At 42.2% G+C, this 26216-nt stretch overlaps 1 protein-coding gene across 2 annotated transcripts in view; it reads left to right on the forward strand.

The window, feature by feature from the left end:
• The window catches only part of LOC124133693 (nucleoside diphosphate-linked moiety X motif 6-like), a 55091-nt gene extending 30229 nt beyond the window's left edge, over positions 1-24862 (forward strand). For both annotated transcript variants that reach the window (XM_046498165.2, XM_046498164.2), the window contains exon 7: positions 23496-24862. In XM_046498165.2, coding sequence (XP_046354121.2) covers positions 23496-23830 — 335 coding nt within the window. In that variant the 3' untranslated portion in view covers positions 23831-24862. The remainder of the gene's footprint in view (positions 1-23495) is intronic.
• The last annotated feature ends 1354 nt before the right edge of the window (positions 24863-26216 follow it).

Consider the following 26216-nt stretch of genomic DNA (forward strand, 5'->3'; position numbering starts at 1 on the left):
TGGGTACATTGTGTGAAGCCCATTTCTGGTGTCCCCAGCCGTGATATTGCTGGAATATTGTTAAAAGCGGCGAAAACCCATACTCACTCACTCACTCGTTCATAATACCATCACAGAAGGCATGGGCAAACATGTGTCTTAATTACCTGAATCCAACCGTTCTTGTGCTGTTGGCTGTCTGAGACCGATTCCCTATGAGGTTGAAATTTCGCAAACAATGTTCACACCTGAAATAGATCTAATTGTTATGGATTTCTATAATGGCCACGACGACCGTCATGTCTGAAATCACGAAAGGAACTATATATTAATCATTATTACGTCTTAATTGTCGCCGCATTATTGTTTTTATGTTTTGCGTTTAGGCACAGATGAACGTATCTCGTTACAAAATTGCCTTCTGTTTACAACATCCCCCCTTCCAACCTTATAATGAAGTGTCTGTTAATTGATAATGCATTGTTGAGTAATTGGAAACTAAGCATACACGATACATACACGTACTTGGAAACTAAGCATACACGATACATACACGTACTTGGAAACTAAGCATACACGATACATACACTAACAAAGCAGTATTTACATTATAGACAATTTTGAAAAAAGCATATTCGACGGACGCATGTATCATTTGGCTATGCTTTGCTGTTGTTTTTGAAAATAATTCAATGAATCTTACTCGAGTCAGGTGAGCTACAAATTCTCTATTTCTCAATGAATCAACACATTGATCTATGCACCATGATATCTCCCTATTTTACATGTGATAATAGGTACATATACCATTGTCATATTCCTCGTTTACCGGTGTGCCTACTGTTAACGACCAATCCTTTAGCAATTGTTACTCTGTATGGGCATTGCTAGGCTTGTGGATCATGTTCGGTGCGCCGTGCTTTCCTAAGTCGGCTTCTTTCCCGGAAAATGTCATTGTCCATTCGTTATGAATGATTGTATTGACACGTACTTATCGAAAGGTACGTCTCAGTTACGACTGACCTGAAAGGTATAAGAATACCACCACCTATGCCGTGTCATTATAGCGCTGGAAATGTAATACGTGTTATATTTGAACACAGTTGTGATACCTTTAGTACCCTATAAAGAATTAAGACGAACATTGAGAATGTCTTGTAAACCATTTCCCTGCTGAAGGCCGCTATAACCGCCCAAGTCAATAAATTAAAACGCGTGGTGAAGATTCCGCACTTTAAAATCGGCAGGTAACGGGTGCTGAACTGTTTCTATGATATATGAAGGTCAAAAAGATATGTAGCCGTGTTGTGTCACGTCTATTGTCTCGATATACACCGATAGCTGCCTTGCCAATTCAGTTCAGTCGAATTTGTAAAGAAACTTGACAGGAATATTATTTACCGGTGTAGCTGAAGATCCGGGGAGGGGTACACAAAGAAAGTCTATCGCCTGTGGAAGGTAAAATCTGGCTTTGTCAGCAAACAGCCGATCTCTACAAGTGTCAAGAAGACTATAAAATCCTTGGACTGCTTGGCAGTCCTTAAGTGTTGTATGCTAACGTTAACAAGTCTGTAGATCATGATATAGATGCGTCTTTGTTCGACATGATCGCTACTTGGTGGGTATGGGCAGTGCGCCAGCTCGGTTAACAAATACATACCCTGATTGGGTGTTATGACATTCATCACAAGGTGTGTTTGAATCAACTTAAGAAGTTCATAAAAGATGTGGAAAAATAACTGCAGTGAGACCCAAATGTTCAGGATATGTTTAACTGTTAGGCTGTACGTGAGTTCAAATACAAAATTAAGGTAGTTTTTGGGGGGGGTAAATGGATATGACACTGATACAATCAAGCCAGGGTTTCGAATTAATGTTGGATATTTTACAAAGGACGATACATTTTGGAACAATAAATTTGTTAAATATGATTTCCCTATTTAGATATCATATTTATATGTTTCAAGGATCGAACAATAGATGACAGGCGCCAGCTGTATGTCAAGTTGGCAGTTCTTTCGAAATGTATAATACTGAATGTCGGAGTTCGTCGAAGTGCTCATAAAATTTTGTCACTGTTGTCGGAAACTTTTTGTGTTTAGCTTGTGTATATGATCACTGACTGACAGGACTAGTCAAATTGAAATATCTAAGTCTGAGACAAATACTGGTGATAATAACTTTTATTCAATAAAAGCCGGATGACATTGCAACATTGACAGTACAATAAATCTCTCTCTTGAAGATTTAACGGCCCGAAGACGTCAACGACAAATACATTAACGTTGAATGCTAAATCCAGATGTATATTATCTTTACGGACAGCCTATGCGAAGAGTGGGATAGAAAGACAAAGCTACAATAGGCGACGTCATTACGGGTGCTGCAGGTAGGGCAGGACATGCTTACTCTTTACGCGAACACCTGGTGTCATCACTGATTTGTGGTGATCCATTCATATGGTTTTTCACCGCATATTGCCTATTACGCCCAATGGAATCTGTTTCGTCCGAGATGTAGACCGCTTTTAGATACATGTTATGCATGTCCTGTGTTGGGATTCGCACGTATTATACATGTTGGAGATTTGTTGAACTAAATCCCCACTTCCCTCTTGGGGTGGCCAAGTAGTTAAAGCGTTCGCTTGTCACATCGAAGGCCTGGGTTCGAATCCCAACATGGGTAAAATGTGTGAGGCCCATGTGTGTTTCCCTTGCCGTGATATTGCCGGAATATTGCTTAAAGCGGGGTAAAAACGGACTCTTAAGAACAGATAATGTACTTGGTGTGGCCAAAGTAAATGTATTCATTTAAATACATTAACTACTAGATACGTTGCACAAGGTTTTGATAAAATACCAAACGTAACACACTTTAAGCACGGTCTTGCGTTTGACAAAGTCTACAGACTCGTTTGTAAACGTGGGTCTGTATGAACAAGGATACATTCACAGTTTAAGATGACATGGGGATAATAATCATCAGCAAAAGTATTACATTTTGTACATTCTTTTGATATTTTGCTTCTGGATTCAATCAATATTACATATTGTATTTCTTCTCTCAATTCTGGATATAACAGTACAGTGCTGTATAGCGCAAAAAAGGGGTAAGAGTTGTGTGAATTTTAGAACATCGAAACAGGGCATCTCTACATTAGAGAGTGAGTGAGTGAGTAAGGTTTTACGCCGCTTTTAACAATATTCCAGCAATATCACGGCGGGGGACACCAGAAATGGGCTTAACCGTTGTACCCATGTCGTGAATCGAAACCGGGGCTTCGGTGTGATGAGCTTACGCTTTAACCACTAGGCTACAACGACCGACCCCAGTGTGAATAAGAAAGTAGCGGTTGCAATCCACAGAGATAATCATCAATCAACTCCTATATGCCCACAAAGAAGTTGGACTCGGTACGTCCAGTCAGCACTTACTTATCTGTGATTCCCGTAGGGCAACCGACCTTGGGGTCACTGAACTGGAGCTGTTAGTATGACAGGGCCAAAATGCACAAAGCGATCTTAGTGTGTCGACTATGGTAATGTAGAGCCGATATCGTTTATGCAAACGGTTGATATCGCTTAATAATGCATGTGGCCAAATGGTGCCCTCGTTAGTACAGCTTTCTTTGCAAGGTCGACACTCTGTGTTTTCAATAGTCGTGTACTTTTCAATAGTGGTGGCACTTGATCCTGTGAACAGCGAACAGGTTACAGGTTAAGCAAGTTTTTGGTTTGGTTTGTTGTTTAACGCTGCACTTAGCAATATTGCAGCTATATGACGTCGGTCTGTAAATAATCGAGTCTGGACCATACAATCCAGTAATTGACATCATGAGCATCGATCAACACAATTGGGACCGATGACATGCATCAACCAAGTCAGCGATCCTGACCACCCGATCCCGCAGTCGCCTTTTACGGCAAGCATAGGTTGCTGAAGACCAATTCTACCCCGGATCTTCACGGGTCGTCTAGCAAGTGGTTGGGTGGGTGACGTATAACGCATGCGATGTCGCCCTTTGGCAAGTGACCTTGTTCGAAATATGCCTCTGTTCACCCAGCTGTAAATGGGTACCCGCTAGGATGAAACTGTAATGTGCCTTTTAACATTCTAGCGCCTCAGAGGCAGCTTGGCTTGTATTGATCCCATGGAGATGATACCGAAAATCGAGTGCACTCTTATCCAGTGACCGGGGTAACAAGAAGATCTGGTCAAAGTGCATTTGACCAGTTATATAATGGAAAGTGCGCTATACAAATTCATAATATAATATAAATATAATTAGAGGATATTTTATTTTCAAATTATATGTTTATCTCATTCGTAAGCTGCTAAAGTTAATCATTACGAGATGAAACAACCATGTTAATGCACACTCCAGCATTGCCAGAAACATACCAGAAACAAAGATTAAGTGCATTCATGGGAATCAGTGTGTGAGTGAATGATGTTTTACGCCACAGTATGGAATATTCCAGCTGTATCATGACGCCCTGTAAACAATCGAATCTGAACGGGCCAACCCGTGGTTGATGACCAACAACCCAGCCGTGTCATACCTTCTATCCCCAAGGGCCGGCTTGCACATGATCTCAGCACTGCGTCTATCGTGAATCCGAGTTAGGGCATGAAGTTACGATCATCGTCGCACTAATACGGGTTTGTCCAAGTGGACCAAGATCGTCAGTTTGGTCGCCCCGGCAAGCACCTGGTACTGGCCACGAGAACATATTCTACCCAATGGTCGTAATTCGTGTAGCCAACATTTTGTATGAAATATATTTTATTTCATTTAATTACACACAGTTGGAATTTCCGAGTAGGATAGATCCCCGGTACCCCAAACAGTGTAAAAGGGGGATCGGGTGGTCAAGACTGCTGACTATAAATAAGTGCCCAGTCGTCTAATTCGCTGCAATTCGAGGAAGTTGAGTCCCTTGGGCATGCCAGAAACCTACGATTGTGGGTTCGAATCCCGGTTCGCCCCGATTATGTTTCTAGGTTTGTCAGCACCATACCCCTGCTCGTGGATTTCACCAAAGTGGTAAACGTCTGAGACCTGCATCACTTCGGGCTTTCCTCCCACATTAAGCTGTCACGCCGTGATGTAACTGGAATACTGTTAAAAGCGCCGTTCAACCAAACACACTTACTTACTCACACTGTTCAACTCGCATTCTTTTATTGAATAACCTCTAAAACGAATATACCCTGTGACAAGGTCCCCGAGTCTATAGCAAGGGCGTTTTCGATGCCCTCAATGATATATTGCAGATGGTGTATGACTGCTATATGATAGAATGCTATCAATCTCGAACTTTCGTCTACCACCCATCAAGGCACAGACAGTTAACCAACGGAAACTGCTGTATCATACATGATTGTATCAATGGGGTCATTCGACATGTGCCGACCTACGCTGTCAATCAAAAAAACCGCTGGTATGTCACATGCCAGTCAAGGGTTTTGATTGACACTAGCCGTGAGTGTATAATACGTATGGTTATCAGTGTGTCGTAAGCGTGTTGTACTTTTGCATATTCTGTCGGTTGCTTAATACAGTCGTCACACCAGTTATCTTTATTTTTTGTTGATCTTGAAATTATCCTGACCTGACCACCTGTTCCATCTACTCCAAATATCTAATAACACAGACTAGTTCAAATCTAGCATTTGATAACGGTTATCAAGGTGCTCAGGGCCAATCATTTGTTTGTTTGTTTAACGCCGCACTCAGCGATATTCCAGCTATATGACGTCGGTCTCTAACGAATCGAGTCTGGACCAGACAATCCAGTGATTGTGATCGTGAGTATCGATCTACAGGGCCAATCGTATCAATTCGGAACATGTTCTTACATTTCATTTCTGAACGTGCATTTAAAAAAAGAGTAAAACTGACGCAACTATAGTTTTGAATGACATGATTCAAGTCGTAGAAATCACTCGAATCTGTTGATACTGGAAGTAGAATCATGGGATTCTCATGATTTCTCCATTACGGATTTAGACACACACGTTTAAACATTGCCCCGGTCTTGAACGGAACATTCTGTGGGGACGCTGGGGAGAAAAGCTGTACGCAGCACACGCATTGTTGTCTTTTGTTTAACGCCGCAATCGGCCATATTCCAACTGTATGACGGTGTGATATTTTGTCGTCAGTATGCCCGCCTGCCTGTGTCTCCTCACTCCGACGCACACAAGTGTTGCCGGTTATATGATTTAAACGGAATATATTTCTACAATTATATGTATAGTGGATGGGGATTTAAACAAGATTTCCCTATGTAACTATCTCGCCCCTATATAAATTACATCATTGTTCAAAATAGTTTAATATACATACTTAGCAAACTAGAAGTGGTATTCAAATGAATGTCATATTGATAAATATATACATGTACATAGACAAGTTTTACAGATATGTAATTATACAGCAAATCACTAGTTTATAACTAGTGTATCAGAGGTATATTCAAACGCTTGCAAATATTTCTGGTTTCTGGTCGCAGTTTATTATCTATAGTTAAATTTGTACTTCCATATAACAGTTTTAGGATCATATCCATTCTAATTGTGACTTCCAATAACCGTAAACTTGGGGCAAATGAAAGATAATGTTAAGCATCTTCATAAGATGTCCGGATTCACAATATCCTGGGTCATATAAAAATGTATCAAAACTATGGCCTTTCAAATCCCTGCTCCCCCGGCATATATCGTCGCCGGCGATAAAATATGACGATTGGCGACAGTTACGACAAACATAGGTTGTTGGAGATCGATTCTTACCCGGACCTTCACGGGTATCCCTTTTAAGTCATCCCCTAGACAAACGTGATGAGGCACTGGAACCGGAATGTTGCAGATGGCGCTTAAAACCCAATTCACAGTACTAATATTTCTTCATTCTTTTATTCGTTTATTTAATTGTTTTCAGTATTATCCTGTAAAGACTTAATCTTGACGCTTAATGGCTTCACTGTTTAGTACTCCCTGGCACGGGATCAATTTTGTTAATGCATTGTCGGAAATACACCTAATTGTATCATCCGCAACCACGGAGTATAGGAACATAAACATTTGTTTCCGATACGTTCAGTGATAATTACTCTACTTATTTTGCTATTCCACGCTTTTTGAGCAGCCTGCTCCCTCCCACCTAGAACACGCTAAGAATGAGTCTACCCATCAGCAGCCTCGCAGTGCCTCATCTCCCTCCAGTCGAAGGATGTACGGTGCACTGCCTGCCTCTATGATGCAATAGTGTATGTTTCTTCACGTCTGGCCCCGCCGCGATCGTGACGTTGTTTCTGCGTGACCCCCGACTTCAGCAACACGCGAAAACAAAACCTAGAAAAGGATACTACTCTAGGAAAATAGAACCCTTCACCTCCTCCTCAAGATCGTGCATGTGTATAAACAGGGGAAGGAGATGTGTCGATTCTTCCATCATTGTATTTCCAACCTCGTTGTCGCGTGCTAGACTCGCGCCCAGATTTGTCACGTAAGCAAGCTGTCGTCTGCTCCGCGTGGAAAACGTGCGGTTACCGGCAGAGATCTTGATGTCCAACTGGGCGTATTTTCAATAACTTATTTTTGACTTGAGGTATTTGAATGTATATGTAGTAACGGCGTAGGTGTCTGGAAGGAAGAAAAGAAGGATTCGTGCTGACAGCGATGTAAAAGATCCACTCTCCAGCACATCGCTGAGGTTCGTGCGATAGTTAGGATATGGTTCTCCTAGTTTATTGAAAAAATCATTTACTGTGGAAGAGTGTTGGTGCAAACCACGTGCCTTGAGAACATTCGGCTCAATGTCCCATTCTCCGGGCATGTCTGGTTTAACAGAACCGTTTTTTGGCCATATCTTACTTTCATTTTGATAACTGCTGCAACAGTGCTTTTGTCCGTCCCTGTCGTCAAAGAGTCCGTGCAAGGTTCTGGTTTTTGTTTTGGTTTGTTGTTTAACGCCGCACTCAGCAATATTCCAGCTATATGACGGCGGTCTGTAAATAATCGAGTCTGGACCAGACAATCCAGTGATTAATATCATGAGCATCGATCCACGCAATTGGGATCGATGACATGCATCAACCAAGTCAGCGAGCCTGACCACCCGATCCCGTTAGTCGCCTTTTACGACAAGCATAGTCACCTTTTACGGCAAGCATGGGTTGCTGAAGACCTATTCTACCCCGGTTCTCTATGCAAGGGTACGAGTAGTGTATTGGTAGCTCATGCATCCGCACAAAACGATGCAAGTACAGGTTTCGTTTGTTATTTAACTCCGCACTCAGCAATACGCCAGCTATATGTTGGCGGTCTGTAAATAATCGAGTATGGACCGGACAAACCACTGACTGACGTCATGAGCATCAACCTACTCAATTGGGAAACGATGACATGCATCAACCAAGTCAACGAGCCTGACCAGTAGATCCTGTTAGTTGCCTCTTTCTTCAAGCATGGGTTGCTGAAGACAAATTCTATCCCGGATCTTCAAGGGTCATGCATGAGGGTGACATGTTCAAAGATATGAACATGAGTTCTATTATTAATTAACAAATGTACCAAATAGTTTGTGGCTACTTTTCACTTTCCTTGATGATGGAAATGCTTCCTTTACATGTCAAGTGTCGAGTTTCATTGGGGGGTTTTCCGCGGACCCCCTAATGTGGCCTTATTTGCGTGCTATGTTAATAAGAATTATGTTAATAAATGAGTAATGAGACAATTCTGAAGGAATGAAATTATTAATTAGATCGCAGATCGGTGTGCTATAGTTATTCTCCTATGGTTGATTAAATGTAACTTCTGTATTGCAACAATGATCCAGATAGACTAACACTAGTACATTCATTTTTGCTGATTTAGAAACATTGATGAAATTAAGTAACTTGTTTCATTTTTGTTTGTGCCTTCCATGTCTGTATTTATGCAGAAACAATAAGTAGCTGTTGACATTAACCTTTGGACTACATATCCAAATGAGTTAGTTCCGTGGCACTATTTTTCTAAATATTGCATACACAGCCCTCGATGCCTGTCACTTTTTTCTCGGCTTTTTACAATCTTCCTGTGTTTGTAAACATGACACCAAGCTAAACATATTCTTTCGCAACCTTGATGACATTATTATTAAACATACATTGCATGCCTTTTTTGACGGCCGTTTATAAAATGTTGCAATCTATATTCACTTTGAGTTCCCATTTATTACATTTATCTCCAAATATAGTTAAACATTTTCTGTATCATCTGTCATTATAACAGCGTCGTCAGCATTATTATGATACTATACACATGATATAAATGTTTTATATGCAATCCAAGGGAATCGATAACATGGTTATTTACACTTTGCAGTCCTCTACAACCATTTAAAGAGACACGTGTTTCATTGTCGTTTAGCTATAGTGTAAATAGGAAGGGTGTCAAAATTTCACCTTGTAGTACACCAATATTATAAAGTAAAAGATCCGTTACATCACCATTATGTGAAAAACAAGATTTATTATTGTTATACATGTAATTCTATTGCATTACAACATTTTCCTTTGATATTCCATTTTTGTTCAATTTGTTCCATAAACCACATCCTAAAACTGTAAAAGGTTTAAATAAATCAACAAACACAATACAATTCTTTTTCCATTTCTTATAAATGTCTTTCGGCAGTTTTAGAATAAAATACAGGCGGCTGTAAATAATTAAGTCTTCACCTGAGCCACGCCGTCGGTAACATATACTCGTTTGTGATATGAAGTAAGATTTTACAGTTGGTGTCATTCTTATGGGGCCCACTGTTGCATCCTGTTGTCTGACCCCACCTTGACATTTTCAGCTTAAGCTTATGTGATGGGTCTTCGCCCGTCGTCCGTCCATTAGCAGTGCAAGTTATCTCCTCCAAATATACTGAACATATCAAATAAGTAAACATGGCATTTCCTACGTGTCCCAAGTTATAGCGGAGTAATCTTCATTTTGAGAATTCAATATGGCCGACATGCAGTTCCATCTTGTTTAGGATATTGAAATTGCATGCTAATATTGCTGTGTCGTCATTACTGTGTACGAGTAACATTGATAAGCTGTTTTCCATGGTTTGTTTTTAGTTTGTTTGTTGTTTAACGCTGCACTTAGCAATATTGCAGCTATATGGTGGCGGTCTGTGGATAACCGAGTATGGACCAGACAATTTAGTGGTTGACATCATGAGCATCAATCTACGCAATTGATGCCCCCTTACTCTATCTACAATCAGTTTGCTATTCAATATTCAGAAGAAGTGGAATATTGCACCAAATTGATGTTTTCATCTTTTGACTGGTGTATGCTTTATTTACCAATTTACACACTCTGATCATACACAAATTAAGGTTTAACCTGATTATATGAAACGCCGAGGAGGCAACGCTAACTCCGGATCCAGTTTGTCTAATTACTATCAGTAACTAGCATCACTATCAGAAAGAAGAGTAATATGTCTGCTTACGTGGGAATCACAGACACCAGGGAAATATAACTTGGTCGTTGTTTTTCCTTTTTCAGCAAATACAGCAAGATATGATGGCATTCAAAAGTGGTTATCACAAAATGTTTAAGATTTAAGAAAAAAGCCTTTTTATGGCATTAAGTATTTCATGCAAAATACTAGTTTGTTTGTCTGTTGTTTAACGCCGCACGCAGCAATATTCCAGCTATATGACGGCGGTCTGTAAATAATCGAGTCTGGACCAAACAATCCAGTGATTGACATCATGAGCATCGCTCAACGCAATTGGGATACGATGACATGCATCAACCAAGTCAGCGAGCTTGACCACCCGATCCTGTTGGTCGCCTCTTACGACAAGCATAGTCGCCTTTTACGGCAGGCATGGGTTGCTGAAAACCTATTCTACCACCGGATCTTCACGGGTGCAAAATACTAGTAGATAGTTTGACACATGCCCACCCCTGGCATGTGATATCACAGAATGAAGGTGAGCTTCTGTACCGTGGTTCTCTGCTTGAAATCATTGTTGGAGGAAGAACGACGAAAGGAACTGCGTTTTGCGTGTCATATTTTGATTAATGCAAATACCTGTATGATGGCTTTATCCACGGGAGATCAATGGTAGTTACGCAATACACTTTTTAAACCAAAGACCCAGAGGGCTTGCCTTCAGATCCTAGCCATTCATGTTGATTTCCTTGATCAAATTAAGGCGCAATGTACATTCAATTGTTTTGTATCACGTTGAAATTATTTTGCACCTTAGAATGTTTGTGTTTTCTTACTTACGCCCGTAACGGAAAATGTTTTTCGCGTCACGATAGCTGTTTTAAGCGAACACCTGGCATCCTCAATATTTGATAGTGATCCAAAAACATAAACTTATAGTCGGAATCGTACATTCGACTTTGCTTTCAGCTCAGATTTCTTATGATTATGGAAAGGGTTTTGTCGCTTTTATATATGGAGAAGAGTATGGTGGTCATCTGAACACATCGGTCTATTCTCTTCAAATATTTTCGTTTGGATCCATTCCACCTTAATTCTTGAGCGCTGTAAAACAAATAGGATTTCGGCCTAACTCACTGACAACAGATTGCTGTTGGTTGGGTGGAGTCCCCATTGACCTAATCGATGTGGAATTTCTTGGCAGAAAATGCCATCGAGCCCTATTCTTGTGGATTGAAATGGGGGTGGTACCCAATTGCATGGATCGATGCTCATAATATTAATCTCTGGATTGTCTGGTCCAGATTCGATTATTTACAGACCGCCGTCGTATAGCTGGAATATTGCTGAATGCGGCGTTAAACAACAAACCAGCAACCAACCAATTGCGTGGATTGATGCGCATGATGTCAATCACTCGATTGTCTGGTCCAGACTCGATTATTTACAGACCGCCGCCATATAGCTGGAATATTGCTGAATGCGGCGTTAAGCAACAAACCAACCAACCAACATTTGCGTGGATAGATGCTCATGATGTCAATCACTGGGTTGTCTTGTCCAGGCTCGATTATTTACAGACCGCCGTCATATAGCTGGAATATTGCTGAATGCGGCGTTAAAAAACAAACAAACGAACAAACAAACTTGTAAGAGCAAAATGCGAATAGCCTGTGGTGGTATAGCAGTGACGAGAGGGAAACCAAGTGACACTGTCGTCAGTGCGCTTTATGTTTATGATTCTGACGTCAAGCCGTTTGAATAATCTCATTTTTCCAAAATGTGTGGAATTCTGTTGTCTATTTGATATGCTCTCTCTGTATTGTCATGACGTTCTGTGCCTTAGCTTAAAGCGATCAGTTCATTAACAAAATCTATTGACGTCAAAACATATTTTTGTGCCAACACTGTCAATCAAATAATCGTGAAATATGATCTGCTTGTGAAATTTCATACACATCAATGCAGAAACACATGTTCTTGTCTGAACAATTCATTGGTTAGGGAACGTTTAATTTCTTTCAGATGTCCGAAGGCCATATTTACTATTGGGCATTATCAGAATAGATTGTTTTAAAGGGCATCGCGCATGGCGATGTGACAGGTTCGTCACGTGACACACTGTGATTGATCCCCGGCTGCACCAGACTGCCGGCGGTCGCCTATTGGACTCATTTATCACAATTATTGCCACTGAATATTGTCATGTACAGATCTTGTTTAATGGCTTACGGTATAGACATGTGCCGTCGCTAATATTGCGGCACACACCTTAATATATTGCTGATGGAGGGTCATCTTAGTCAGTATTGACAGAAAGGGAGGGCTGCATATCTCCTCCATATATACTGAACATTGCATTGTTGTATATAAATGTGACCTTCAGTTTTGTGTGGTTGGGCCTGGAGTAGGTAAACCACTGAATAAAAAGTCCAAGTATAGGGCAAAGTGAAGTGAGAGGATGTTGCACTATTCCAGCTACATCATGGCGACTCCCACGAGGTGGCCAGTTGTCACTAGCTATTAATGCATCATGCCCTAAGTACAATGAATGAGTGAGTTGGGTTTAACGCCGCTTTTAACAGTATTCCAGTTATATCGCGGCGTGTCAGCTTCATGTGGGAGGAAAGCCCGAAGTGACGCAGGTCTCAGTGAGTGAGTGAGTGAGTTGGGTTTAACGCCGCTTTTTAACAGTATTCCAGTTACATGTATATCACGGCGTGTCAGCTTAATGTGGGAGAAAAGCCCGAAGTGATGCAGGTCTCAGACGTTGACCACTCCGGTGAAACCCACGAGCACGGGTATTGTGCTGACAAACCTAGAAACATAATCGGGGCAAACCGGGATTCGAACCCACAATCATAGGTTTCTGGCGTGCCCAAGGGACGCAACTCTGCACAGCGAATCGCGGCGCCTTAGACGACTGGGCCACAATTTCGTGGATCGAGGCTCGTGATGTCAATCACTGGGTTGTCTGGTCGAAATTCGTTTATATACAGGCCGCTGTCATACAGCTGAAATATTGCTGAGTGCTGCTTTAAACAACAAAGAAATATCAAATTTCTAATACTGAGGGCTAACCCGCCTGCAGTACATACCCAAAATGACAAGTCCAAGTAGCACCTTGCCACACCTATAATATAAACTCGTAGGCCGTGTCGTTAATTCCGTGACGACCAATACCTTTATTCCCATCACAAATATGTTTTCGCCTCAACTACAAAAGCGAGATAGCTGTTTTGATGTGTAGGAGCATGATATTAGCAAAATGTGGTCATTTGTGTCTGTCGGCTAATTACAGCCTCCATAGAATAGCCTGGTCGCGACAAAACAGTAGTATTTCCGGTGTGCTTGGTGTCGCGGTATGGTGGCTTATTCCCGCCCCTGCTTATCGAACAAAAAATAACCACTCTGGGAATGGTTCCACATGCGATCTAGACGACTGTCAACAACTTTTAGCCGTTTACGACAAATACCGGATCCTCATTCCGCCTACACTTACCAATTCAACTTTTCAATGCAACCGTTCCGTAATCGCCGGGTTATTGTCGTTGACCAGGGGTCGAATTTCTTGCTTTCCGTTTTTAGTGATTCACCAGAAAATGATGACAAAGTTAGCACGTATGGCGCGTGCTCGGCTTCGAAAGATGTTTTGATTTAACTAGGCAAGCATCTTGAAAAGATAAGGCGGTGATATTTCAACCAGGCAAGCACCACTCACTGTCGTCACTGAGTAATTAGCTCCCCAGATGCCCGACACACACGCCATGTTTCTATGTAACAAATACACACTTTTGTTGTAATGTTGTGCTTTCACACGTGTGAGTTGCATCGCAGTAGAAACAATGTGTTTTCAAGACGATCATTAACGTGAGGCATGTACTCTCCGCTCGTATTGTCGGGAAGTAGTGCCCACACCCTGTTGTGACTTAGACTGGGTTTGTAATAGAGGGACGGGCTTGACAGTTGCTCCTTGCCCAGTTAGCTCTGTTTCCGGTCGGATATCACGAAATATCCATTTTAAATTGACAATCCGCTCCACCCTACTCGGGTTCCAAACCAAACTGCTCATAGGTATATTTCAGTTACACCTATACTTCACTGACCCTCCTGTGCACGATTTTTTAAAATTCCATTCTCAGAACAGTTACACGTTGGCCTACTTCGATGTAGGTCATTAAGTTATCCACACTTGGAAAACATGTATTCTTTTGTGAATATACGTAATAAGATAAGTCTCATATTTGAGAGTTCGCAAGATATTATTTTCTGTTTCTATTAACATTGTAATGGTTGTGCTGAGTCATGGAACAATCAGTGCAATGTTCCTATTGTAACAATTCGTTAACGTTGGAAGTATTGTTGGTTGCTAACGGCCGTGATCAAGTTAAATGTTTAAATGTAGTCTAATTTTGACAGATCCAAAATACAACTGTGAAAAAATTGTTGGTTTCTAAACTATGTATTATTTTAATCACCGAGTCCTGTCGTTTCATTCTAATAATGAATGTTTAAAAACACTAACATATCTTCGAAGGACGTCCCATAAACGTTTGAGATAAAACTGTGTTAGTTGTTTCAAATCTGAAACTTTATCCAGTCAGTTAACTTATCATAACTGTATCATGAATCAAAAAGTGTTATCATAAGAGCGACTTTATTTTGGAAAATGTCATTTGGTAGAACTTTGACATTTAGCTGTTTTTACGCCTGGTTTAAAACTACATTTCAATGTTTATTGGGTGATTGGAAACAAATTATGTTTGTAGAATTTGCTCTTTGCCATTTAGCGGCTTGGACATGTTGATTAACAACAAGTGTTTATGGAGTGTTGTGATCAGTAAACCAATGTAGTTGATCCTGACATATTGAATTCGTAGGCGGTGGCGGATACAGAACTGTTAGTTCTTTGTCAGTGAGTGAGCCTTTACACCTGCCTGGGAACAACTAACAGTACAACAGGAAGATGATACAGATGACTGTGTCGATGTAAACCTGTCTGTGCTTAGGTACTTTGTAATCTGAATATTTGGTTATACCAAACTTCCTTCTTCACTGGGGCGGTCGGGTAGCCGATTGGTTAAAGCGTTCGCTCGTCACGCCGAAGATACGGGTTCGATTCCCGACATGGGTACAATGTGTGAAGTCCATTTCTGGTGTCCCCTGCCGTGATTGTGCTGGAATATTGCTAAAAGCGGCGTAAAACCATTCTCACTAACTAACTCTTTCTTCACTGAAATAAAACGTCATCCGAAGATTATTTGCCAACTTTATGACCTCTTAAGTTTTGTGTGATCGAGGGGATAAGCCTGGTTTGAACCTGCAGATGAGGACGAGACAACTGCAGGGATTTGAGGCCTAACAGCAAACCTGAAACGGACAAGTTCTAGTAAGTAATTGGATAAGTATGGATCCGGGGTGAAATAAAGCCAAGCCAACTCACATCTAAATGTCGGGGGGGGGGGGGGGGGGGGTTAAGCAATACTCACTTGCCTAAACGGGAAAATAATACAGTACTTAGACCTTGCATTGAAAAACTTTGAGAGTGTAGAGTGAGAGTTCAGAAACCGTGACATCAGGACGCCATCAGGGAAACAAGACTAAGACATGGTTGACGCGATCTGACGACACTTTTGTAACCAGTTCAGGTATTTCTTGAAAATATTGCTATGATTATAGCCAATCAGTGGGTATGCAGAATTGCGTGCCTTTGCGATAAGTAGTAATACTACTATTATGATCGTGGGTCCAAATCACCGATTCGTCAAGGATTATGTTTCTAGGTTTGTCGGGGTCACGGGTGGCCCAGTCGTCTGATGCGCCGCGATTCACTGTGCAGAGTTGCGTCCCTTGGGCACTCCAGAAACCCATGATTGTTGGTTCGAATTCCGATTCGCCCCGATTATGTTTCTAGGTTTGTCAGCACCATTACCGTGCTCGTGGGTTTCACCGAAGTGGTAAACGTCCGAGACCTGCATCACTTCGGGCTTTCCCCCCACATTAAGCTGACACGCCGTGATATAACTGGAAACTCACGCACTCACTCTAGGTTTGTCAGCATCATACCCGTGCTTGTGGATTTTGCCAAAGTACTCCTTGGGTAAGACCTGATTGACTTCGGGCCTTCCGACCCTCCCCATATAAAACTAATGTAACATACAGCGGTATAACTGAAATACGGTTGAAATCGAAAGAAACAACTCTCTGACTCAGGCCATAGTTATTGAGGGGCGGATTACAATGTCACTACCAAAACCTTGTTATAAATGTCACCTAACATATATACCCATTTGTTATAATCTGGCTGATGGGTTGGAACTGTTCCCGACATGATGGAGTATTGCTCATACTACCAACCACTTGGTTGCCAAGTCCACACCAAGGGCCTTGGGGTAACCTTGTGGTTAAAGTGGTGCCGAAGGCCCGGTTTTCGATCCCCAACATGGATACAATGTGTGAAGCCCTTTTCTGGTGCCCCTGTTGTGATAGTACTGGAATGCGGCTTCGAACACAACTCACTCACTAACTCAGTCCACACCTGTGCTGTAACGGTACATGAAAACTCAACTCCATTTGGAAAGCGGCATTCCTTCACCAAAGTGAATGCAACCAGAACTATTTACCGTTGGATCCCTTCCAAGTTATTGATCCATTAGTTGTTGGCGGTCTGTGAAGAAAAGAAATCAGAGAAAAAAATAATTACTATCAGGATGTGAACAAGATATCCTTGCAATCTATCTATAGATATTACAACAAGCACATGCCTTTACTACTTTCAAGTCATTACTCAAAACTGATATTTGTCAGTTTACTGTTATGTGGAGGGAAATGGGATACAGAAAGAACAACACATAAGGTAATTTGTTACCACGGCTGGACTGTGGGCTGGGGTAGTTCCGTCTGGCATTTCATGAAAGCCGCCACCATTCACGAGTAGGAAATGAGAAAATCAAGAAAATGTGCTTTTTGTAACGACTATCGTGAGTCGCATAGGGTGGTGGCCTTGATGACGTCATGGACACTGTTACCGGGAACACATTGACGCGGTACCACGCGTAACACAAGGGAGGGATTTGACAAAATAACAAATATTAGTTACACATCAGATTCTGTAGAATATCTTTCAGCTGATTCGTATATAGTCCTGATGAAAAGGATCGGAATCCATCCTATGACAACGGTTCTTTGATCCGTGTATATATATACATAATGTTCAAGGGATAAAATGATGTAGGAGGCGAATGAAGTCTAAACAGGGAAACGCTTTGCTGATGAAACGCCTGGATTAAACGCGTATATTTGCCCCCGGCGATTAGTCGAGGCCCGGAGTTTATGAATTAAGTTTTCAACTAATGATTCGCTCAGTCCCATCTTCTGTACCGTAATTTAAAGTTCTCTAAAATGATAATGTGGAGAATTCCGTGCATGGAAACTACCCGGCGTTTAAATGAGATTGGCGTTTATTGTTTTCAGATACCCCGTACCCCGAAGTTTAATCGAGCAAATACGGTAGACGTGATTACCCGAGCGCACCTGCGTCACTATAGGTTGTTCTCCGACGTTAATTAGACACGCAGTGTTTTTACCGATATAAGTGGCTTTAACCTCTTATGTCTCACTCACTCCAATACCAAATAAAATATCGATCCTTCTGTCGTGGGAAGTGGAACCATCCTCTCACCTCATGTTCAAGATAGATATATAGGGCGTTGGGGTATCCTAGTGGTGTGCTCGTCACACTAAAGGTTCGTTTCCCACATGGATACGACGTCTGAAGTTCATTCCTAGCGTCCCTTGCCGTGATTTTCCTGGAATATTGTTAAACTGGCCTAAAACCATAATAATGATACTTATTTAATTACATTTGCTGGCCCACTTAAACCAGATCATCATGTCCTGGGGAATTAGTTTCCTTGGTTGCACTCAAAGTATATGCGCCAAGTGCACAAGGAGCGTGGAGTCTAAAATATGTATAAATCTAGGCTTGGCGTTACATCCAGTTATAGAAAGTGGAAATATCCAAACTATCAGTAGCAGTAATCCCACATTTGTATGGGCGGGGAGCTCTATCTCCGCTACGATTCTCCTTGGGCGGTTCAATCTTTGCTCTATTCAAAGGAGCGAGACAACCTACAGTAGCATGAGGCTAACAATAAACGACAAATAACTCAATATCGAACAAATAGCTCAGTTGTTCCTCACCCACCTACAGCTTTGACGGACTCACGCGCGCTTGTTGTCAAATTTTCTAACAAATGGTTCCCCTTTTGTCCCGGGCGTTCACTGGGCACGGGCTGGTGGATCAGACAGACGGTAGCCCAGTCCCACTCCTGGCCATGGCCCAATGTTCAGAGTCGCGGGTCTTTGGCGATTGCTCGCCAACATCAATATATCTATAGATAAGAATATTTCCTATAAGCCCAGGTCATCCAAATATTTAGGCAAATCATAGTCGGATTACATTTCTTCGTGCTTGTTGCTTGTATCTGTGGCCACATGAGTAACGTAAGTACCGTGCATTGTGACTATACTATGTGGTACATTTGAAGTATTCAGTGTGGAGAATACTGAAGCATTTAGGGGACGTATTAGCCAGGTTGTGGTATGTTAGTAAGTACACATGTTCGGATGCTGAGGTCATCGTGTGAAGATTATTATCATATCAAGTGTCCTTGCGACAGGGTGTTGGCCAGCTGTGTCGAGTTGTACCATGTGAGGAGACTGTCACACTGGTTGAAGAGCTGGGGTGGTTCTGGTTGGTGAAGTAATGATCACACGGTGCTAACCACATCTTATTTAAAAATATATATCTACAAAATAATAAAAAATATTAATATCAAAAAGGAGACCACAACAATCCTTAATTTCAACTGAGGCAGTCTAGACTTGCCAAACCATTCTATGCTTCAGTTTGACTTTTTTAATTTATTCTCTGGGGTCTGGGAGACAGCCTCTCTTTGAACATACAGATGTATTCAGATGTATTCAGATTTGCGAGGTCACGGGACATAGTATAACCAGATATAGTCAAAGAGGAAACCTTTCAAGTTGAGAGTTTAACAATGAACTGATACAACATATACTGCACAAAAAAGTAAAGATATGTATTTGTTTTAATTGTGTGCTTAGTCCTCACTACATAAATAACCCCAAAAATATTCATGGTCCGTAACTTTGGTTTTTTTTCCAGTTTTCACGGTGACTGAACATAAAGCTAGGCCACGTTTTAATTGGAGTGACACTCGGAGCTTCAGAGCATGAAACGAAATTTGGAAAGATGACTTATAGCTAACTTGCAGTTTGATGACATACGTTTTACGAATATATTAAATGATGCTTTGTCAGAAAAGTAGTGTTCCAGATGATTTGTTAATGATGAATGTACTTTATATAGCGGAGAAACATGTGATTATTGTCGTATAAGTGTAATTCTATATGGCTGAAACAATGACGAACCGACATTAGATTCTAATTCACCCATTAATGTAGTAATTAATAACCTATGTATTATGAACATACTGACAGTATTCTGTTGCCCGTTTGTTCAGAAACCCCACGGGGCGGTGGGTTAGTCTAATGGTTAAAGCGTTCGCTCGTCACGCCGAAAACCCGGGTTCGATTCCCCACATGGGTACAATGTGTGAAGCCCATTTTGGGTGTCCCCGGACCTTATATTGTGGCGTAAAACCATAGTCATTCACTCACTTAGAAACCCCACCATCTGGACGGGTCGTGTTGGAAACATCTCTCTATATATATTACAAAAGGTGAGGTGAGGTGAAATTCGGTTTAACGTCGCGTCCAAGATTATTGCACTTATATAGCGACGTGCATGCACGTGTGTGTGTGTGTGTGTGGCTGCTTGTACTAGGCCGGACTGATGCCGATTTATAGTGCTAGCTCACTGAGATACCATGCCGCAGTTTAACATGAATACCCCACTCAGACACAGTATACTGACTCCGAGCCGACCAGTCCTTGTTTTAGCCCCTTAATGCCGAGCGCCAGACAGGGTAACAACAAGTACCATCTTTTAACGTCTTTCGGTATGACGCGGCCGGGGATCGAACCCCGGACCTTCCGCTCTCCTATTACAAAAGGCACTGACCCTTCAACCCACGAGGGACGGTCGGGTAGCCTAGAGGTTAAGGCGTTCGCTCGTCACGGGTACATGGGTACAATGTGTGAAGCCTATTTCTGGTGTCCCCCGCCTTGATATTGATGGGGGGAGGGGGCACGGGTGGCCCAGTCGTCCAAGGCGCCGCGATTCGCTGTGCAGAGTTGCGTCCCCTGGGCACTCCAGAAATCTATGATTGTGGGTTCGAATCCCGTTTCGCCTCGATTATGTTTCTAGGTTTGTCAGCACCATACCCGTGCTCGTGGGTTTCACCAAAGTGGTAAGCGTCTGAGACCCGCATCGGGCTTTCCTCCCACATTAAGCTGACACGCCGCGATATAACTGGAATACTGTTAAAAGCGGCGTTAAACCCAACTCACTCACTCACTGATATTGATGGAATATTGCTCAAAGCGGCGTAAAACCATACTCACTCACTCAATTACTCACTCACTCACTCACCAATCCATGCTTGTCGTAAGGGTCGACTCAAGGAATAATTTTCCGTTTATGATCTTTGCAAGAAATGACTATGATAACTATATGTAGTAAAAGTATCAAGGTAATGGAAGCAGTGATGACACCAAAGATAGTAACAGCTAGGTCTAGGATGACAGCTGATGATGTCATGAACAATGACCAATTTAATTATATTTATAAAACCCAAGAGTATCAGGGTAGAATATGTCTTCAGCAACCCATGCTTGCCGTCAAAGGCGACTATGCTAGTGAGAGGCGTCTAACGGGATCGGGTGGTCAGGTTATCTCACTTGGTTGATGCATGTCATCGTAACCCAATTGCATAGATCGATGCTCATGATGCCAATCACTGGACTGTTCGCCCATACCCGACCATTTACAGACTGCTGTCACATAGCTGGAATATTGCTGACTGCAATCTCGTGGGGATTCCGGGTTAGAATAAGACCCAGCAACGTAAGCTTAAAACAAAACAAAAAACAAACAAAAACACCACAAAACAAAACAAAAAATACATCAAAAGCAACAACTTTACTTTGGTAAATTTTAGAACATATATGACGGTCTTTTTACAGGAGGTTATACAACACGCGCACACATGCTCTATTTGGACTCGAATACAGTGGTGATGTGTAATCAAATATATTTACCTATGGTTGTGATTGGCATTTTCAATAAACCGAGAACCCCCGTCATCTCACGGTTCTGCTTTGGCAGCCAATGGCAATCCTTCAGGATCACAGTAGTAAGTCTGGAAATGCCGCTTGACGTACTAATGTAAGCACGACGCAGTTTGACATCAGGGCCTCCCAGAAGGCTCGATGACGTCACGCGTACCCTGTCCCAGATGGGCTGACCTTTAATCCAGTGCCCGTATATATTTGTCAGGTGTGTGGTATATTCCTACCTGGCTGCAACTCTATACTAATCCTTCAGGGAACTGTCTGTAATCACGAGGGGGAGCGCGGTGGGTCCACAGCCGTGGGGCGTTCATCCAGGAGGGCATACTGACCTCATAACAGTATTTGCAGTGGTCATCACTTTCTACAGAAGGGGAGGAGGGGGTCGGAGGTGTATTTTATTCTTATATATTCGTAATTAATTTGAGTTTAGGGTGGCTGTATATTTGCCCTCGTCGATGATATTACAGCGACAGCGCTGCAGTCTGGAAATATACTGCTCAAAAGCAGTTAAGGACCACCCGATTTTTTCATATTTCTTATTTCTATAGTTAATCTTTGTCATTAACTATAGTAAGGTGAGTGACACGTCAGCACATCACTCACCTGTGGGGGGGCACGGGTGGCCCAGTCGTCTAAGGCGCCGCGATTCGCCGTGCAGAGTTGCGTCCCTTGGGCATACCAGAAACCTATGGTTGTGGGTTCGAATCCCGGTTCGCCCCGATTATGTTTCTAGGTTTGTCAGCACCATACCTGGCTCGTGGGTTTCACCGAAGTGGTCAACGTCTGAGACCTGCATCACTTCGGGCTTTCCTCCCACATTAAGTTAACACGCCGCGATATAACTGTAATACTGTTAAAAGCGGCGTTAAACCCAACTCACTCACTCACTCACTCATTCACCTGTGGGTGCAGACAACTACGACATACCATAGATCGCGAGTAACACTGAGGTGATCCGTCACTCCATCACGGTGGACCCAACTAGCTTTTGATGTTTCGTTCTCCATGAATAACATGGTGAGTGAGTATAGTTTTACGCCAGTTTTAACAGAATTTCAACAACACCAGAAACACCAGAACGTATTATACCTATTTGGGGAATCGAACTCGGGTCTTTGATGAAGAGCCAACCATTTAACCATGTTGCTACCCGAACACCGCAATGCCATGTTAAACGTGTCTGTATAATTAATTAATTGTTCACAGTGTATGTTGCCAACATTTATTTCCCACAAACCGACCCAGGGGGATTCCGGGCAGAACTGTTCCCTAGTTGCCTGGCGTCCGAAGCGACTAAATGGATCGGATTATTTGTCATCGTACCCTGACGGCGTTGGTCGTACATCATTAAAATCAATCAAATTTACAGGCCGCTGTCATGTCGCTGGCATGTTACTGAGTGCGGCGTTAAACAATAAACTAAGAAGCTTATTTACTTTGGTTTTGTTCACTATTTTTAACGAAATCAGTGTGTTTTCTTAAAATAAATCGAATAACAAGAAATGCATATCTCGAAGAGGTTTTTTGACCTACAGGTTACTGTCGGTATGGTAACCCCATGGGTCCGGCGCTCCTCATAACGCCACATAAAAACTGCCCGTGGTCTCACGTGTAATAAGGGCGACTAGGCTGCTTAGTAGTTGAAGCGTTAATTCTTTGCCACTCTTAGTATTGGCGCGCCCCTCTGATACTGCTGGAATTCTGCTTAAAACGGCGTAAAACTCGACCCACTCAAATCTAGTTTGTATTAGGCTCACCTTCCTTTGCATCTTTTTTTCAGAATTCCAGTCTATCCTGGCATTCCGACAGCAACATCAGCAACCTGGAGCGTTTGGCCGCTCCGACATCTACGTCGTCTGCCGCCTGCGACCTCTCACCTTTGAACTGTCACCATGCAGCGCAGAGGTGAAGGCCTGTCAATGGATGCCCTTGGAGCAGCTTCGGAACGAGATGGCTCGCTCTCCCATTACCAAACGTCTTGTCGACATCGTCAGGTTCGGACTAGAAGAGGGCTTCGACAATGTCGACATTTTGTCGGAACAAATGGCGTCAGTGTATAAAGGTTTAACGTATAAACTATATCACCGAACTTTGCCGAACAAATGGAAGGTTTGACGTCAATGGTGTTTATAGGCGTTGTGCTAAGCAAGGCGCGTTGATCACAGGCATTAATTAGTACATTTACTTCTAATGAAGTCTTTGCTTACTTTAAATCAGGATGGATTTTTGTAGTCGCGTCTTTTTGATGCGACTTCACTCCTACAACTATGCAAGGGTTTTAATGTGTCTTAACTCCGTGGCTATGCATAGTATCTTGCCTCGGATGACTTGTTTTTAGATCGATTGCCATTTAATTGTATTTGTTTGTATGTTCACCTGTTTCCGATAACGCTGGTGATTTTATGCGGAGACGCTAATGCTTACAAACGATTATGTGCCAACACCACTGAAATATGAGCAATGGGAATATTTTGTTATACACGTGTACTTTAGCCTAGCGTGTTGGTAGTGTCATTGTGAGAGGAATCTGGTGCGACTGAAATTGAAGAACTGCAGGGGGGTCCATTCGCTTTTAATTAACTGACGAGGGACTTTTGGCTCAAGGAATCAAATCTGAAAACTTGTTGGAACCCTGGATATACATATCTGCTGACTGGGATTGTGTACGTTTGGCCATGGACGTCATCGTATTGAATACTGAATCAGCCGATTTTTATGAGATGGTGATGAGAATGCACAACCTTTTTGCATTTATCAGGCAGATTGGTTAATATACTCCCCGGGGAGCTGAGAAAGAAATACGAATGCACACATGGGCGAATGTATTGGTATAATTTTTTCTTTTACAAATTGCGTCTACAGGGTAAGGCAAGATGCGCTGTGTAGTCACGGTTACCGTCAAATACGCTGAAAGTCACAGAACGATGACTTAAGTATTAGGGTGAGGGGTATGTTTTACATGTTGATCTCTGGAGACACGATTACCTCTGATTCCTGTCTACACAATATGTAATATATAGGAATATATACATTATGTTATAACCGGCTATTGGCCGACCTACTGTTGAGATTGTATTCTGAGCAGGGACGGCTTTAATTATTGATTGCATTGCAGATATATATCACAATAAACAGTTTTTAACTTGACCGTTGTTATTGGGCAATAGGTTCTTTTTATTTATTTGTTTAACGCCGCACTCAGCAATATTCCAGCTCTTTGACGGCGTTCTGTAAATAATCGAGTCTGGACCAGACAATCTAGTGGTTGACATCATGAGCATCGATCCACGCAATTGGGATACGATCACATGCATCAACCAAGTCAGAGAGCCTGACCACCCGATCCCGTTATTCGCCTCTTACGACAAGCATAGTCGCCTTTTACGGCAAGCATGGGTTGCTGAAGATCTACTCTATCCCAGATCTTCACGGGTCCCAGTGTTAATATTCCGCAAATCACGGTGATAATACGTAATTCGGAACAACTGCGGTGATTGGCGTAAATGTTATTGGCATGGTATTCAGCGAGCCATGCTGTTTCGAGGTTTCATGGAACATGAACCAGGAAGTTATCCATCGTATCGCCTTTCAGGCAAACGTTACATGATATTCTTGCCGCAGGTATTTCACCGTGGGTATTCCAGGTAAGAATATAGGTCCCCAGGAACCTAGGCTGGTCGTAAGAGGCGATCGCGACTAATTGGATTGGGTGGTTTGGATCGGCGACTTGGTTGATGACATGACATCATATCCCAGTTGCGTGGATGCCAATCACTGGATTGTTTTGTCTAGATTCGATTATTGACAGACCACCGTCATACAGATGGGATATTGCTGATCGCGGCGTTAAACAACGGACGACGAACTAACTTAGGTACTTGGGTTTGTTTTTTGTGAATATGTAACAGTGTATTGAAACCGTTTCTTTACTTAGTTGTTTAATTTACAGTTACCCTCTCAAGGTTAAACTCATTCAGATAGCTATTGATTAATGCCGTATCTGCAATTTCAGCTGTTCGCGCTCAATAAGAAATAACATCGGTCTGTTAAAGTCTAATTCTACGACTCGCAAGCTGTTATCTTTCTCTGTGTATTGAAATGTCTAAGAGCCTTGGTATCTATTTGTATACCTCGTGGCAATGACAGTTCAGAGACAAGCTCCCGCCCACATCAAGTGTGAGGCGATGGAGTGTGGCTCGATGGCGGCAATATCCTTCCGTATAGACCGGTATACTCACAATACAATGGACAACGTTCAACAATGAGAGAGAGAGAGAGAGAGAGAGTTTAACGCCGCTTTTAACAGTATTCCAGTTATATCTAGGCGTGTCAGCTTTATGTGGGAGGAAAGCCCGAAGTGATGCAGGTCTCAGACGTTTACCATTTCGGTGAAACCCACGAGCACAGGTATGGTGCTGACAAACCTAGAAACATAATCGGGGCGAACCGGGATTCGAACCCACAATCATAGGTTTCTGGCGAAAGGGGAGACGAAATATTC

Source organism: Haliotis rufescens, unplaced genomic scaffold (genome assembly GCF_023055435.1).
Source record: "Haliotis rufescens isolate VD_foot unplaced genomic scaffold, xgHalRufe1.0.p SCAF_7, whole genome shotgun sequence".
Classification (NCBI taxonomy): Eukaryota; Metazoa; Mollusca; class Gastropoda; order Lepetellida; family Haliotidae; genus Haliotis; species Haliotis rufescens.